Genomic DNA, 19261 nt, shown 5'->3' with positions numbered 1-19261 from the left:
TAGGGTAGGCATGAGGCAAGGATTTTGCAGGCTGATTTCAAATTCTGCAACTCTTTTCAAGTAAAAGCAAAGTAATTACTCTATTTTTAAGTTGGAGAGGGTATTGGCATATTTTTAGAAGTGCCTCCAAAATATCAGGAAACACAATAGTATTCTTTACTTGCCCAGAAATAGTCTCAACACATTTCTCACCTTGTTCTTCCACTTTAATAACCACCCAAAGGGACTTATCTGCAGTGTGTTAAAGACTTGTGATGTAAAATCACATCAGCACCTTTTCAGAGGAACTTGGTGAGGAAAAAGAGAGAGAATAGCACATGATCCCCTACCTTCTGCTCCAGGGTGCTTTAAAACTCCCACAGGTACCATCACAGTGGGAGGTGGAGAGCTCAGGGCTCCTGAGGCCTGAGCTTGCTGCAAGGGAGGGATAGTAGAACAGTATTCAGCAGGATTGTTAGGGTTAGGGCTCTGGCTTGAGGCACTCATCATGTTCTCCCAGGCTTGAGCTAAAGCAAATACAGACACAATCAATGTGAATGGATTACAAAATATGGACATCAAGACCTCCTCAATATTGGATAACTAATGAGTAGTTCCTCCTCATTAACACTCATAGTATGTCTCTCTTCCAGCTAGCGAAGGTATTAAGGAGACAGGTGACTTTATTCAATAAAGGAGACCATGTAGTTAAGTAAACTATTTGGAAGTAACAAATAAGAATTACATGATACTTCTGATACAGGCTGATAGCAGATCCATCTGAGGTTAATGACTAGGCCTCTGGTTTCTTTAAAGGGGACCGTACATTCCCTTAAGAGGGAGTAAAGCAACATTAAACTTAAGGACTTGCAACTGGGATAGCATTTAGACATTTCTGGTGGGCGGGACAGGTTTAATATTCAATGCATTTTATAAAATTCTATCAAAAACCAAAATCAGGAGCTGAAATGGCATAATTCCATTGTAATTTTTTTTTTTTCATTTCTAGATTTTTAGGTTCTTCTTAGTTGAGGTAAAATCTCATTTGAAAAATTCTGAAGCCTAAAGCTCAGGAGAACACATCTCAACATTTTTGTGAATTTTGTTTTTGTGCAATCATTACCTGTGTAAAATTATCCAGCAAAAACAACCATTTCACATCTTTGGTGTGTCTCAAAAGCACAGGACCCATTTGAACATGAAAATGTGCCAATATCATATAAGTGCCATCAACCAATATGAATGATCACAAATGTGTTAAGGTTCTGTATACTCTATAATTTTACTAACTACTGACATATCAACTATTGTTTTTAAAGTAAATAGGATGAAAGATGCTATAGAAATGAAAGGTTTAAATTTTATCTTCTAAGTAATTTTATCTTCAGGTAATATCACATGCCCAGGAATAGAAACAAATTTTTGGAGCATCTTTTTAAGAATCTCATTCTACATCAAAGAATGATCCATAAGATTTTGAATACTTATTGCCTCCAAACTGCAGGACAAAGCTAGAAACAATAGCTATGTTCCTTTGAAAGCACTGGCAGGAAGAGGTAAGGAAGAGAAAAGGAGAAAGGGAGAAAGGGAAAAAGGGATAGGGAACACTGAAAAGCATCAAATTAAATATTCAGTAAAAGACCAGGCTAAGCCATGCGAGAGGTAAGACACTAGAAAAACCAGGAAAAGTAGATTATTTTAGGATCCCCTGTTAAGGGCATCCTTCACTTAACAAAAAGTAAATATTCCATATGAATCCTCTGCCATTTCCTTCATCTTTAGCGATGCCAAGTTAAAAAAAAAAAAAGCTATCAAGTTGGAAGACCTCATCAAATAAAAGAGGTATCGGGTACTGAAATTAAGCAGCATGCTCTTATCTGTGAATAAATATCCAAAAATGAAATCATCACCGAGTGAAATACCCACCATCTGAAAAATGACCCTTAAGAGTAAAGAGAATGAACTCATATTTGATCAAAATTATAAGAATTCAGAAATGGGAGGAACTTGGGTAGATCATAGGAAATTAGAACAGATCAGATTAAATGACATGCAATAGGTTAATAAGCCAGCAACAGGAAAACATCACTATGAGCAACGCAGACACACAGAGCAGGAGGGGCCTTGAGCGGATATGTTTCAGCCTCCAGGAGACACACTATCCTGGTACAAGCAGCAGTGGTGTCTAAGTTCAACATTTTATGTCTATCAGTAACTGTTCTGGCAACCGTACAAAGACCCACTCAAAGAGAAAATACTATACAGCCTGACCAATTTTATTGTATCTCTCTACAAGATTAATCTGGGTTTTTCTGTTTGTTTGTTTGTTTGTTTTGGGGTTTTGTTTTAACTAAAATGCCCTTAGGTTTATTTCCAGTCCTGCAAAAGGTGAATGCTGGATAAGCTATATTTACCTTCTCTTGACCATAGTCTTTTACCACATAAGTAAATTCAAAACCATTACCCTTATAACAAATCTAAGTAGTATTAAGGTGATAACTGATAGAGAAAGGCAATTTTGTATTTCATCCTAGATGCTAAAATATTTAATTTTATCAAGATGAGTCAACCAAGGTGTTAACAGGAATGTATTCTAAGTTATTAACTAGTATTCTTTAGAAAGAGAAAGCTTTCCTTGAAAGGTTTTAATATTTCATCATCCCAGTGAAGAATAGCTCTCTCCCCCCTCTGGACATTTCACAGGAACATTAACAGCCACATAATACCAGATTTCCACAAGAATTTCCATTCTACCTGCAAAACTTACCTGACTTTAGCATTTATTTATTATATTAGGCACGGGAATTTCAAATTTTCAAATTTTTCACTTAAAGTTATGACATTTGGGGTGAGCAACTTGTAGAGCAAAGCGGGAAAGAAACTAGTCTTTTCATTGGAAATCTCTTGTTCTGTCTCAATAACTGTGACTTCAACCTGTTTTAATACTTACCATTCATTAGCACTGAATGGCAGATTACACATACTCTAGCTTCCTTTCTATCCATGTATAACAGTTTACATTTCAGGCTACAGCAGGAAGCACAGAAAACCTGCAGGAAAAAAAGAACATACTAAATTTACTTAGGATCACAGTATAAAGGAAGTAAACCAGTACTGATCAACACTGAGCGATAGGGAACTATACTAATACAACACTAAAAACTTCAATGGAAAATGCAATTGAGGAAGCTGGGTGCAAGACTCAATTTAAAAGCAAGAAAGAGATTAACATGTCTGTCAAAGATAAGGTAAGTGAAATTGTTGGCTGAGAACAAAAATCTTAGCCAAGATTACACAGCAAATACATAACAGGGGAAAAAAATCTAAGCTGCCCATAGGTAAAATTCCTATACACAATATCACATAACATGGGCGTTTAGAATAGTAACATCTGCTATTTCTGTTTGAAGAGGCAATATAGCAGGTGAAATAAACAAAGATTGGGAATTCTGGGCTTTAACTTTCGGGTTTTTTTTTTTACTATCCTTATGTGTGGAATAGTAATCATACCATACCATATCATAGCTGCTTTCACTGGTTTGCTATAAAGGCCAGGAAAGATCAAAATATTCAATTCAATCATAAAAACAAACACAGCCCCAACTATAGGGAATCAGAGCAAGCAACCAAAAATTGGCCATGCCAATTTCTAGCACTTTATTTCCAATTTCCAAGGTCAGTTCCCAACAATCTTACTTTCTTCTTCCTTCTATACCAGACAATAAGAATCTCCTTAGCTCCCTGCTAAGATTTATTTTCTTGAGGACTCATTAGTTCCTTATCACAGAGAGCTTCAGTTCCCAGTAGCGTAAATTTTACTAATCCAGTTTTTACAACCAATAAATATCGTATATCTTACAAAGATGAAACAAGAGATGAGGTCCTATTAAAGACAAACTGAGAGCAATCATCTCCTCTTCTACTAGGTATAATTAATATACCTAGCTAACATGATCACCAATTTACATTTTTCAGAGGCTTCACATTTTCAAAGTAACTCTATGATATAGAGAGAACAGGGGATATATTATTCTTATTTTCTATCAGAGGAAACTAAATTTGGATGGTTCAATGACTTGCTCAAGTTCACAGCAAACTTTGTATGAATACTAGGTACTTTACATACATGTATTATCTCATTTAACCTCATAAATTCTATGAAGGCTTTCATTTATAATTAACAGTTAAATAAACAAATGTGAAGTAAAACTGCTCTGTCATACAGCTAGTAAGTTACATAAAAAGTCTCCAAAGGCTCTATTCTTAACCACTATGTAATACTGCCTCATACTACTCATGTATTTCATCTTGAGACTTAACTTCTCCTTCTCCATCACTATGACCACATCCAGTCAGTCACTAAGTCCTGTTGGTTCTCTCTCTTAAATGGTTCTCCCTATATCTCACCTCTTCCTTTCCATCCTATGCTGCTGCCTTCATTCAAACCTTTGTTATATAAGGCCTAGGAGATGATCATGATCAATTATCTGTTCTCCTAACCTTCAGATGTGTCTTTCCAATTCATCTTTCACACAAATACCAAATGACAGAACTTTCTAAAAAGAAAATTGAATCGTTAATCTTGAAATCCTCCAATAACCTTTCTAATCAAGAGGTAAAACCAAGCCTTCATTCACTCATTTATTCCACAAATATTTGAGCTCTGATTAAGTACTGGACACTAGGCTACCCTACTGGGTGTGGCAGTGAACAAAACAGATATTTACAGTCTACAGAGGTTATAACCTAAAATCAAATAATCACACAAGTGAATGTAAAATTACTTGCTTCAAAAGTACACGCTGAAATAAAATCATGTAATCTAGGTTTTACCTAGATTGGCAGGGTAAGGGAATATTTTATTTAGGAAATGACAGAGATAAAATGTGAAGCATGAGTGAAAGTTTTCTATGCATAAAATGGTACCAAGGAGAGAGACAATAGTAAGCAGAGGAAATACCATGTGCCAGGGTCCCATTAGGGTTAGAACATAGCTCTATCAAAAAACTAAAAAGAGTTATGTGGCTAGAGACCCTGAGAGTTACAGGATGCATGGAATAAGATGAGGCCAGACTAAGCAAAGGTTCTCTAGGTTGTATTACTAGTTCTGGTCTTTTTAATAGAGCAATGGGAAATCACTTAAATATTTCAATAAAGAGAAAGACATGATCAGATCTGCATGGCTACAGCGTGGGGGGAAAATAGACAGGAGCAAGAACAAATTTGGGATGGTTCAATATAAAAAGTCAATGTAATACACATTAACAGAATGAAGGGAAAAAAAGTGATCATATCAACTGATACAGAAAAAGCACTTGACAAAATTCACTGTTTCATAATAAAAACAATAAAAAAAAAACAACAAGAAGTAGAAGGAAACTATCACATCATAGTAAAAGCCATATATGAAAAATCCACAGCAAACATCACACTCAAAGGTAAAAGACTGAAAGCTTTTCCTCTAAGATCAGGAATAAGGCAAGGATGCCTGCCTTCATCTCTTCTATTCAACATGGTACTGGAAACTCTAGTCAGAGTAATTAGGCAAGAAAAAAAAAGGCATTCAAATTGGAAAGGAAGAAGTAAAATTATCTCTGTTTGCAGATTATATGATTTTGTATATGGAAAGCCCTAAAGATTCCACAAAAAATATGTTAGAACTAATAAATGAATTAAGCAAAGTTGCAGGATACAAAGTCAATAAACAAAAATCAGTTGTATTTCTATACATACTAATAATGCACAATCTAAAAAGAAAATTACAAAAATGATTCCATTTAAAATAGCATCACAACTGGAGGACATGGGGTTGGGGGGGGCTGGGGGCGAAGGGGAAGCTGGGAAGAAGTGAGAAAGTAACATAGACATATATACCCTACCAACTGTAAAACAGATAGCTAGTGGGAAGTTGCTGTATAACAAAGGGAGATCAACTTGATGATGGGTGATGCCTTAGAGGGTCAGGACAGGGAGGGTGGGAGGGAGTCATGGGAGGGAGGGGATATCAGGATATATGTATAAATACAGCTGATTGACTTTGCTGTACCTCAAAAGCTGGTACAAGAGTGTAAAGCAATTATATTCCAATAAAGAGCTTAAAAAAATAAAATAAAATAAAATAAAATAGCATCACAAAATATCACACTGAATAAAATATCTGTGTTATATGTAATGGACAAAGGGCTAAGATCCATAACATATAAAGAGTTTCAATAAACTAATAAGAAAAATACAAATTCCTCCAAGGAAAAACAGGCAAAGAGCTCACAGAAGTAAATTCACAGAAAAATTAAATAGCCAATAAATAAAGAGATACTAAGTATCACTAGTGACAAAATAAAAAATAAAAGAATGAAATATTCTATGGTATAGGCAAAGTTAAAAAAATATTATTCAATGGTGGAGAGAGCTTAGATAAAAGAGGAACTTTCTCTCATATCCTGCTGATATAGCATAAATTGGTAGGTTAATTTAACAATATCTTAAAATTTTTAAGTGTTCATTCCCTTTAACTCAGTATAATGCAATTTAAAAAATTTATCCCACCAGAAAACCCACATATGCAAAGAGAGGTATACAAGAATTATCTCTGTATAGTTTGTAATAGCTGAAAGTTGAAAACAACCCAAATGCTCATCAGGAAGAAGAGGAATGGTTAAACTGCAGTATAACCATAAAATGGAATGCAATTCATGCTGTAAAAAAGAGTAAGATAGTCTGTATGCACCGACTGACATGGAAAAGTAACAGCCAAGTTAGGGATGAGAGCTGGATGGAAACAGGGCCTTTTTCTTTCCCTCTTTTTACTTTACATAAAATTTTTAGGTGTTGGATTGGGATCTTGAGTAGAACTTCTTCTGTATTGAAAAAAGAATAGAAGATAAAAGAATATTAATTGGTGTTATGGGTTGAACTGTATCTCCCCCAAATACATATGAAGTCTTAATATTTATTACTTCAGAATGTGACCTCATTTGGAGACAGGGCCTCTACAGAGATACACAAGTTAAAATGAGGTCATTATGGTGGGCTCTAATTCACGAAGACTGGTGGATACAGCATGCCTACAGTGAGAATACCACGTAAACATAAAGACAACCATCTATAAACCAAGGAGAGAGACATGGAACAGATCTTTTCCTCACCATCCTCAGAAGGAACCAGCCCTACCACCACCTCGATCTCGGCCTTCTAGCCTCTGGAATTGTGACACAATAAATTCCCTTTGTTTAAGCCACCCAGTTAGTGGTATTTTGTTGCAGCAGCCCCAGCAAACTAACACAGCTGTGAACTTTCAGAAATAGAGGACTTGTGCTTTGGGAAGATAACCTCAAGAAAGAATGAAAAAAAAAACCCACAAAAACCAAAGATACCTTTTTTTTAAAGAGAGAGCTGGGGGCAGCATAATGCAGTTAAACAGGAAGAACCAAGAATACCCATCCTTGCCAATATCCTGGCTTATCAACCGTGTGGAGGGAATCCTTTATGTTTCCAATGGGACTAGAGAAAGACAAAGTAGTTAGAAAAATGGATAACCTGCCAAGAGACTACCGGGAAAGGTAAAGAAGTGACAGACAGTCAAAGGTATACATTTCTGTGGGACTACCCATGCCACAGAACTACACAAAATCAAGTGTAACATAACAGCACAAAACCACCACTGGACAGTGCCTATGACTGACATATCAATAGGTAGTGTACCACAATATAAAATGAAAGAGAGACCTGGAAACACTGACCATCATTCTCAAAAAGATTATAATGTAATAAGATCCTCAGGTCATTAGAATTAATACCATGGAAAAGATGGACAGAATCTAAGAGATTTGAACCGATTAAGAATGGATTAATAATCCTGGATTTTAAATTACTGCATAATATTGAATTTGCCTAGAAGACCAAGATGAAGTTACCTGCCATGAGCCAGGTTAGTTGGTGTTTCTCAACAAGGGCACTCGTGACATTTTGGGTGGGCCAGTTCTTCACTGGGCAGCATTTTGTCCTATTTAACACAGAACATTTAGCAGTCCTTGTCCCAAATTACTAAATGCCAGTAGCGACCCTAGTCGTGACCACCAGAAATAACCCACCACATTCCAAACATCATCCAAGTATCTTCCCTAGTTCTCTGAACTATAGGCTCAGAATCAGTAAGGTCAGTTCTAGAGATAAAGAGAATTACATGTTTGTACATGTGAACTTATACTGCTGAAATATTATACCCTATAACTTCATTATCACAGTTAATATGATCTATGCATTTATTTAACTTACTCTCCTTTTCCCAAACTAGAATGTAAAGTTCATGGAACAATGAATGAAAGTATTGTAATACTGATATCACAGTGCCTGAAATAACATAGGCACTCGATAAATCTTTATGGCTTCCTGGATTAGTAAAATTATTGCACAAAAAAATATATGAATGGAGAAATAAACATTATTGTGCACTTATCAGGGAAGGGCTGTATCATACATGCTCAAATTCACAACTTTAACAATGACAAACACATTTTAAGCAGTTTATTAATAATAGTGACCTCAAGTTTTATAGGCCAAATGCTTATGAATGACTTTAAATGACAGGATCTACATGACCCAGCTAACTGTAAAGAGACAAATGATGATGATTTATAATATATATGCTATATAATGTTCCGGCAAAATATTGGTTAAAATGTTCCATGTGTGTGTTTACACGTAATTTTCTTTTATGTAGCACTTTGGGTTCCAATCTCAACTTTATCATTCACTAGCCAAATAATTTTATGGAAATAATTTAAAATCTCTGAGCCTCAGTTTTTCCTCATATGTAAAACTGAAATATTAATATCCTCCCTGTAAGGTTTTTATGAAGATTAAATGAGATAATCTATGTAAAATGTAGCTCATTATAGGTACTAAATACACGACAGTGCCCTTACACCCCTTTCCTTTTAAAATTTCCCACTCATGGCTTTCCACATAACAAATCTTACTGCCAAATTTATGAACAAGCTTTATATTTCAGTACTGTTTGTGCCTATTTATACCCCCTGACAATGTGAATAACACTCCACTGCAATTCTTGAAAATTCAAATAATCAAATGCTCACTTATTTCTTTCCAAATTAGAAAGTGGAAAGAATGATGTCCCAAGTCTTCAAAAAGCCCTGTAATTATGATGAAAATAACTCCTTGCAAGAACAAAAAACAGGAGGAAAGTGCTTGTGACTGACCAATATCCAGCCATTGACAAGGACCAGAGAAAGTAATAACTTGTAAAAATTCTTTTAAGTGCAAAAGAGTACTTTACCCTTGCATATTAACAAATACTAAGATCAATGTAATAAGAACTAAAGCAGTTCAATGAGATTTGAACCTTGCCTCTGTCTAAACACCTGCTCCAACTTTACTGTTATCAATTGAAAACAGTAACTATCAGAGTCATTTTAAGAGTGTACCTGGCTACAAAGGGTCCCTAATTAAACCTTTCAACTCCATTTCTAAGTGAGGCTATATAAACAGAAAGTTGTAAGAAAACTCGTATGAAGTTATCAGATTCATATCCTTTACTACACTCTGAATTAATTTCTTATATATCCTGTTATTACCTTGTAAATAACACACTTTTATTGCACTGTAAGGGGGGTGCGGAGGGCGAAGGCGAAGCTGGGACGAAGTGAGAGAGTAGCACAGACATATATATACTACCAACTGTAAAATAGATAGCCAGTGGGAAGTTGCTGTATAACAAAGGGAGATCAACTTGATGATGGGTGATGCCTTAGAGGGCTGGGACGGGGAGGGTGGGGGGGAGTCATGGGAGGGAGGGGATATGGGGATATGTGTTTAAATACAGCTGATTGACTTTGGTGTACCTCATAAGCTAGTACAAGAGTGTAAAGCAATTATATTCCAATAAAGAGCTTTAAAAAAAGTGCTAATTTGTAAAAAGGCAAGCAATTAAAAAATATCCCTATTTTTGTAACCATATTCTGGCCATTTTTGATTTTAAAAAACTTTTATTATAGAAATTTCCAATCATATAAAAGTATACACATAACAGCATAAACCCCCAAGTGCCCATTACCCAGGTGAGGCAGTTATCAAAGCCAATCCTCACCACTTCTCCCCCACTTAATCATTTTGAAATACACTTCATATATCATTTAATCTTTAAATATTTCAGTATATATCTCTAAAACATATGGACTATTTTAACATAACAAAACCATTACCATATCTTAAAAATGAACTATTTCTTAATATCAAATATCCAAGCAGTATCAACATTTTAAAAAGTCACATATATTTCTAAGAGACTTTATTTTTCTGAGCAGTTTGGGGTTCACAGTAAAATTAAGCAGAAGGTATAGAGACTTTCCATATACCCCTTACCCCCCTACATGCCTACCTTTATCAACACCCCCCACCAGAGTGGTACATTTTTTACAATCAATTAATCTACACTGACACATCATTATCACCTAAAGTCCATAGTTTACATTAGGGTTTAATCTTGGTTTTATACATTCTATGGGTTTGGACAAATGTATGATGACATTTATGTACCATTATAGTGTCATACAGAGTAGTTTCACTGCCCTAAAAATCTTCTGTGCTCTGCCTATTTATCCTTCCTTCTCCACTAACCCCTGTAAATCACCAATCTTTTTTACTGCCTCCATAGTTTTGCCTTTCCAGAACATCATATAGTTTGAATCGTACAGTATATAGCCCTTTCAGGTTGGCTTCCTTCACTTAATAACATGCACTTAAGATTCCACCATTTCCTTTTTAAGGTTTGATAAGCTCATTTCTTTTTAGCACTGAATATTCCTTTGGCTGGATGTACCACAGTTTATTATCCATTCACCTACTGAAGGACACCTTGGTTGCTTTCAAGTTTTGGCAACTGTGAATAACGCTGCTATAAACATTCATGTACAGCTTATTTAAAAAAAAAAGACGAGACACCAGAGATTGCTCTCTGTGTGCATGTGTGTACAGAGAAAAGGCCATAAGAGGACACAGCAAGAAAGCAGCTGTCTAAAAACCAAGGAAGAGAATTCTCTCCAGAAAGCCTGCTGGCACCTTGATCTTGGACTTCTAGCCTCCAGAACTGGGAGAAGATTAATTTCTATTGCTTTAGCCGCCCAGTCTGTGGTGTTCTATTACGGCAGCCCAGGCAGACTGATATAGGGAGTGACATTTTATGTGCATTTTATTTTATTTTTTTTAGATTTTGATACTTTAATTTCTTCTGAATAAAAGTCACTTTTTGCAAGCTAGGAAACAGAATCAAACTAAGGCAGTCTTGTCCTCTAGAGATCTAGGCCAATTCTTACAATCTTCAGCAGAATGACATCATAATACTAGGTGCTCACAACAAGGTTATAAACTCTAAATAATAACCACTTATCTGCATTTTTTCCTTAGGAAACAGCTAAAAGTCCAGTCGTTAACGGCATGATATACAGAATACCTAGATCTACAAAGGACAGAATGATCCAAATTATATGCTGGCCAACCTGTAAGTGAACCACATCAGAGCTGGCCAAGGACTGGTGAACAGAGAAAGTGTTTACATTTTGAAAATTTCCTCTGAGGTTTAAGAAATTCCTAGTTGCTGTTAGCAACAAAGCAAGTAAAAAATATTATAGATGCACCACACTGATACTTGATTTTGCCAAGGTCTTCTACTAGAACACAAAGTTAGAGTACGGGGATAAGACACTTAGATATTTTCAAAATAAATTACTTAGTAATAAGAAATCTGACATACTGCATTCTTCCATTTGCCACAAGAACATATTGACAATGAGGACTATTTAAGAGAATGCTCAACTCTAAAAAGGGTGGTGGCAGCAACACTTCACGCTAGATCAACCTCCTATTTTCCTGTACAATGAACATTGCTACTCTTCCATGATACATATTCATGTGGAAAAGCTTGTCAGGTGCTTTTGCCAGGGCTAGGAGATGAGAAATACAGAATGTGCTAATGACACGGTGAGCTGTAAGCTCAGTTAACATCTTTAGGATGGACCCATAAAATCTGGCCACTGTTTTGTTAAACATCTGCAAACTGCAGACCTCCTTAGCCCCTAGCCATCGTTTCTGCTCCAAGTCTTAAAGCTGGGCTCAGTCCCATCTGTGACTCTTTTCTTCAGGGCTGAGGTGGGTGCTAGTCATCAAAGTCTGGAATGTCATCGTAAGAGTATCCCCGGTAAAACTGAGACGAAGCGAGAGAGTAGCACAGACATATATATACTACCAACTGTAAAATAGTCAGTGGGAAGTTGTTGTATAACAAAGGGAGTCCAACTCAAGGACGGAAGATGCCTTAGAGGACTGGGGCGGGGAGGGTGGTGGGGACTCGAGGGGGGGGGGGGAGTCAAGGAAGGGAGGGAATACGGGGATATGTGTATAAAAACAGATGATTGAACCTGGTGTACCCCCCAAAAAATAATAAAAAAAACCAAACAGATGATTGAACCTGGTGTACCCCCAAAAAATAAAAAAAAATTAAAAAAAAGAGTATCCCTGGTAGCCTTTGGATGCATAGTAGGCGATGCGCAGGTGGTAAAATCCTGGCAGGAACACCAGGATGCCAATGATCAGGACAGGAACCGCCCGGTCTGCCCCCCCTTTGCTGATGTAGCCTGCCAGCAGGAGGGAGCCTATGATAATGAGAAAGGCGCCAATCAAAAACAGCACTGTAGCAAGAGCAATGGCCTTATATGGAATCTTAGGAGGGCTTTTCTTAAACTGAAGGTCGAAGTAGCTATCGTCTGTACTAGAGAGCCTTGAATATTTCACTTTACTACTGGGGATTCCAGTAGCCAGGTTCATTCGAGAAGGCATCATAACATGCTGACACGGCTACAGTCGGAGCCCCGGCCCAACCGCCCGCGCGCCGACAGCTTGCTCCTGGTGGACAGCAGGCACGCCGAAGGCCTCATAGCACGCCGTTCCCCTTATGTGCATTTTAAATCTGGTACTTCAGCTACTGTGTAGAATATTCCTTGGAAGGAGGCTGGGATGGATACAAGTGAATACAGAGATAGATTCTTTCAAAAGTCCAGACAAGAAATATTGGTAACTGATTAGGAAAGTGATGAGGACTTGCAGTGAAGTGGATTATTAGAAGTGATTTCAACTGTGAGTGACTACATAAATACATACATACATTAAAAAAAAAAACATTCATGTACAGGTTTTTGTATGAACATATAAGTTTTCAACTCATTTATATAAATCCCTAGGAGCATGATTGCTGGATTGTATGGTAAGCCTATGTTTCTCTTTTTAAGAAACTGCCAAACTGTCTTCCAAAGTGGCTGTACCATTTTGCATTCCCACCAGCAATAAATGAGAATTCCTGTTGCTTCACATTCTCACCATCATTTGGTGACGTCAGCATTCTGAATTTTGGCCATTCTAATAGGTGTGTAGTAGTATCTCATTGTTGTCTTAATTTTCATTACTCTTATGACATATGATGTGGGCGACAATTCATGTGCTTATTTACCATCAGATACTTTCTTTCATGGGATGTCTGTTAAGGTCTTTGGCCCATTTTTAAATTGAGTTTTGTTCTCTTATTGAATTCTTTGTATATTTTGGATAACACTTCTTTATTGTAAATGTCTTTTGCAAATATTTCTTTCCCAGTCTTTGGCTTATCTTTTCATTCTCTTCACAAGTTATTTCACAGAGCAGAAATTTTTAATTTTAGTGAAGTCCATCTTATCAATTCTTATCATGAATTGAGCTTTTGGCATCTAAAATCTCATCATCAAATCCAAGGTCATCCAGATTTTCTCCTACATTATCTTCTATGAGTCTTATATTTTTGAATATTACATTTAGGTCTGTGTTCTATTTTGAGTAAATTTTTGTGTAAGGTGTAAGATCTGTATCTAGACTCAATCTGCTGCATGTGAATGCCCAGTTTGCCCATTGTATTGCTTCTGCTCCTTTGTCAAAGATGTCAACTATACCTCTGTGGGCCTTTTTCTGGGCTCTCTCTTCTGTTCCATTGATCTGTTTGCCTATTCTTTCGCCAATGCCAAACTGTCTTGATTACTATAGCTTTATAATGTCTTGAAATCTGGTGATGCCAATCTTCCAGCTTTATTCTTCTTCAATACTGTGTTGTCTATACCGGGTTTTTAGTCTCTATATACAAACATTAGATTGTTTGTGGATATACACTAAATAACTTGCTGGCATTTTGGTTGGGACAGCACTGATTAATAGATCAATCTATAGAACTGACACCTTGACAATACTGAGTATTCCAGTCCATGAACATGGAATATCTCTCAAGTTATTTAATCCTTTTTTAATTTCTTTCATGAAATTCTGTAGTTTTCCTCACATAAATCTTGTACATGCATATTTTGTTAGATTTATACCTAAGTAGTTAGTCTTGGGGGGTGCTAATATCAATGACATCATGCTTTTAATTTCAAATTCCACTTATTCATTGCTGGTATAAAAGAAAGCAACTGACTTTTGTATTTTAACCTTATATCCAGCACCCTTGTGTAATCACTTATTGGCTCCAGGAGGGTTTGGGTTTTTTTGTCAGTGTTTTCAGATTTTCCACGTAGGTGATTATGCTGTGAACAAAGGCACAAGTTTCTTTCTTTCTTCCCAATCTGTGTAGCTTTTATTTTCTTTTCCTATCTTACTGCCTTAGCTAGGACTTCCAGTATGAAGGTTGAAAAGCAGTGGTAAGAGGGCACATCTTGCACCATTACTGATCTTAGTGGGAGTGCTTCAAGTTTCTATTAATTGTATCAGCTGTCAGTTTTTTGTAGGTGTTCTTTATCATGTTGAGGAAGTTCCTCTCTCTTCCTTATTTATTAAAAGTTTTTATCATGAATGGGTGTTACATTCTGTTGAATGGTTTTTCTGCATCTGTTGATGATCACATGATTTTTCTTCTTTAGCTTGTTGATGTGATGGATTAAAATTAATTACTTTCCTAATGTTGAACTAGCCTTGCATAACTAGGATACATCCCACTTGGTCATGGTATATGATTCTTTTTATACACTGTTGGATTCAATTTGCTAATATTTTGTTGAGGATTTTTGCATCTATGCTCATGAAAAATATTGGTCTGTAGTTTCCTTGTAACGTCTTTGTCTGGTTTTGTTATCAAAGGAATGCTAGCCTCATAGAATGAGTGAGGAAATATTCCCTCTGGTTCTCTGTTCTGAAAGAGATTATAGAGAATTGGTATAACTTCTTCCTCAAATGTTTGGTAGATTTCAGCAGTGAACCCACCTGGGCTTGGTGCTTTCTGATTTGGAAGGTTATTAATTACTGACCCAATTTCTTTAACAGACATAAGCCTATTCACATTGTCTAGCTTTTTGTATGAGTTTTGGCAAATTCTGTCTTTCAAGGGATTGGTCCATTTCTTTTGAGTTGTCAACTCTGGACATACAGTTGTTCATAGTAGTCCTCTATTATCCTTTCAATGGAATATGTACTGATGTTCTTTCTTTCATTTCTGATATTAGTAACTTGTGTCCAATCTCTCTTTTCTTAATTAGCCTGTCTAGAGGCTTATCAATTTTACTGATCTTCTCAAAGAACCAGCTTTTGGTTTCATTGATTTTTCTCTACTAACTTCCTGTTTTCAATTTTATTGATTTCTGCCCTAATTTTTAATATTTCTTTTCTTCTTAATTTGGATTTAATTTGCTCTTCTTTTTTTAGTTTATTAAGGTGGACACTTAGATGATTGACTTTAGAGCTTTTCAAATATATGCATTCAATGCTATATTAGTCTTACACTTTTAATAAAGTGTTTTATTAAGCTTTTATGAATATATTTAAATTTTTTATTTTATTTAGTTTTTTAATATTATATTTGAATCAAGAATCAAATAAGGTCCACACATTATGACTGATGAATTTGTCTCAAGTCGCTTTTAATATATAGGTTCTCCTTCAAAAATGTTTTATTGAAGGTAGTTTCCTGGTGGCCTAGTGGTTAGGATTCCAGGCTTTCATGCCATGGTCCACATTCAATCCCTGGTCAGGGAACTGAAATCCCACAAGCCATGTGGCATGGCCAAAAAAAATATATTTTTTTTAATTTTAAAAATAGTTTATGATACAATGGTTTAAAATAAATTCAATGAAGAAGTTTGAGTCATTTGTCCTGTACTTTCCCACAACCTAGATTTCATTGACTGCCTTCTGTGGTGTTGTTTAATGTGAGTTTCTCTAACTCTGTATTTCCTAAAATTGATTGCAAAATCTAGAAACTTGATCAGATTTGAGTTTCACTTTTTTTTGGCAAGACTATTTCATAGATCCTGAATTGCTTTTAATTGAATCAACATTAAGAACCACTCTAAGAATTAAAAACAGAGGAAAACAGAATAATTATCCAAAATTCTACCAAACAAAATGATCTGTTTTCAATTTTACACGTTCCTCTTATATATATTTTTATGCCCAAGAATAATCTCTATAATTATAAACAAACCATAACTATGAGTTTGCATTTTCTTTTACTCATATATCAACATAAGCCATACAGCCTTATAATAATTATTTTTAATGGCTGAATCAAATTACATTATTATATTTAACTTATCATTATCCAATTTTGGACAGAAATCATTTCAAATGTACTTGCTATTTTAGGTAACACTAAAATGACCATCTTTTTATTACAAATCTTATTCTTGGGAATTATTTCCTCCAAAAGGAATGAATAACTCTAAGAATTGATAGGTAACCTTCCTGCACTGTTGGTGGGAATGTAAAGTGATACAGCTACTATGGAAATCAGTATGGAGATTCCTTAAAAAACTAAAAATAGAACTACCATATGACTCAGCAATCCCACTACAGGACATATACCCTGAGAAAACCATAATTCAAAAAGATACATGCACCTCGGTGTTCACTGCAGCACTATTTACAATAACCAGGACATGGAAGCAACCTAAATGTCCATTAGCAGATGAATGGATAGAGAAGATGTGGCACATGGGCTTCCCTGGTGGCGCAGTGGTTGAGAATCCACCTGCCAATGCATGGGACACAGGTTTGAACCCTGGTCCAGGAAGATTCTACATGCGTGGAGCTACTAAGCCCATGCACCAAAACTACCGAGTCTGTGCTCTAGACCCCATGAGCCACAACTATTGAGCCCACATGCCACAACTACTGAAGCCTGTGCACCTACAGCCCATGCTCCGCAACAAGAGAAGCCACCACAATGAAAAGCCCACACACTGCAATGAAGAGTAGCCCCACCACTCTCCACAACGAGAGAAAGCCCACGCGCAGCAATGAAGACCCAACACAACCAATAAAGTAAATAAATAAATAAATAATTTTTAAAAAAAGATGTGGCACATATATACAATGGAACATTACTCAGCCATAAAAAGGAATGAAATTGAATTATTCATAGTGAGGTGGATGGAACTAGAGTCTGTCATACAGATGAAGTAAGTCAGAAAGAGAAAAATAAATACTGTATGCTAACACACATAGCATATAGCTGAAATCTTAAAAAATGGTACTGATGAACTCAGTGGCAGGGGAAGAATAAAGACACAGATGTAGAAGACAGACTCGGGCCGGAGGGCGGGGGAGGGGAAGCTGGGACAAAGTGAGAGAGTAGCATTGACACGTATACACCACCAAATGTAAAACAGATGGCTAGTGGGAAGCTACTGCATAACACAGGGAGATCAACTCGATGATTGGTGATGACCTAGAGGGGTGGGATAGGGAGGGTGGGAGGAAGGCTCAAGAGGGAGGGGATATTTCACTTTGTTGTATAGCGGAAACTAGCACAATAGTGTAAAGCAATTATTCCCCAATAAGGATCTGGAAAAAAAAGAATTGATAGGGATGTCTTTTTGAATATATAAGCATGCTGGTTTCAACTGGTTTCAAGCATTGATTTAACACTCAATATCCTAATTCGAGTTTTTCAAATAATTTTGTTCTGGTTTAGAAAAACTGTGACCCACCTAGATGAAATGCACAAATTCCTAGGAACACAAAACCTACCAGGGTCTGAGGCAGGAAGAAATAGAAAGTCTGAATACATCTATAGTAAAGAGACTGAATCAGTAATCAAAAACCTCCTAACAAAGAAAAGCTCCAAATTAGATGGCATCGCTGGTAAATTCTACCAAATTTTTTTTGGGGGGGCCATGCTGCACAGCATTTGGAATCTTAGTTCCCTGACCTGACCAGGGATCTAACCCGTGCCCACTGCAGTGGAAGCTCAGAGTCTTAACCACTGGACTGCCAGGGAAGTCCCTACCAAACACCAAATCTCAAACTCTTCCAAAAAACTGAAAGGGAAGGAATATTTCCTAACTAAATCTATGAGGCCAGCATTACTGATACCAAAACCAGACAAAGACACTACAAGAAAACTACAGACCAGTATCCCTCATGAACACTGATGCAAAAAATCCTCAACAAAATACTAGCAAACCAAATTCAGCAACACATTAAAAGAATTATATATTATAACCAAGTGATTTTTTTCCTTGAATGCAAGGATGGTTCAACAAAGGAAAATCAGTCAATTTAATACACAACACTAACTGAATGAAAAAAGATCCACGTGATCATTGATACAGAAAAAAGCACAACAAAATTCAACACCCTTACATGATAAGTACACTAAACAAACTTGGAATAGAAGAAAAGTACCTCAACATAATAAAGGCCGCATATAAAAAACCCATAACTAACATCATGTGCAACAGTGAAAGACAGAAAGCTTTTCGCCTCAGACAGGGACAAGACAAGAACATGCAGTTCTGTCACTTATATTCAAGAAGAATAAAATACTTAGGAGGGCCTCTCTGGTGGCATGGTGGTTAAGAATCCGCCTGCCAATGCAGGGTACATGGGTTTGATCCCTGGTCCGGGAAGATCCCACATGCCACGGAGCAACTAAGCCCATGTGCCACAACTACTGAGCCTGTGCTCTAGAGTCCGTGAGCCACAACTACTGAGCCCATGTGCCACAACTACTGAAGCCCATGAGCCTAGAGCCCATGCTCTGCAACAAGGAAGCTACCACAATGAGAAGCCTGCACACCACAACGAAGAGGAGCCCCCACTTGCCACAACTAGAGAAAGCCCATGCATAGCAATGAAGACCCACTGTAGCCAAAAATAAAATAATTTTAAAATAAATCTTAAAAAAAAACTGAGGCATATTAAAAAAATTTTTTTAAATACTTAGGAATTAATTTAACTCAGAAAATGACAGACTTGGACA

At 36.5% G+C, this 19261-nt stretch overlaps 1 protein-coding gene across 7 annotated transcripts in view; it reads right to left on the bottom strand.

Annotated features, from left to right (window-relative positions):
• The window catches only part of ZFYVE9 (zinc finger FYVE-type containing 9), a 193486-nt gene that overhangs the window by 76959 nt on the left and 97266 nt on the right, over positions 1–19261 (bottom strand). For 6 of the 7 annotated variants that reach the window (XR_009049626.1, XR_009049625.1, XR_009049627.1 and 3 more), the window contains exons 5-6: positions 2930–3029; positions 330–506 (exon numbers count right to left, since the gene is read on the bottom strand). Coding sequence is in view for 3 of the 7 variants with exons in the window: in XM_057710762.1 (XP_057566745.1) it covers positions 330–506; positions 2930–3029 (277 nt within the window). In the remaining 4 variants the exon portion in view is untranslated. The remainder of the gene's footprint in view (positions 1–329; positions 507–2929; positions 3030–19261) is intronic. The other variant, XM_057710772.1, reaches the window with a different exon arrangement.

The sequence above is a fragment of the Hippopotamus amphibius genome, chromosome 1 (genome assembly GCF_030028045.1).
Source record: "Hippopotamus amphibius kiboko isolate mHipAmp2 chromosome 1, mHipAmp2.hap2, whole genome shotgun sequence".
Lineage (NCBI taxonomy): Eukaryota > Metazoa > Chordata > Mammalia > Artiodactyla > Hippopotamidae > Hippopotamus > Hippopotamus amphibius.
This window is presented reverse-complemented; position numbering and strand designations above follow the sequence as displayed.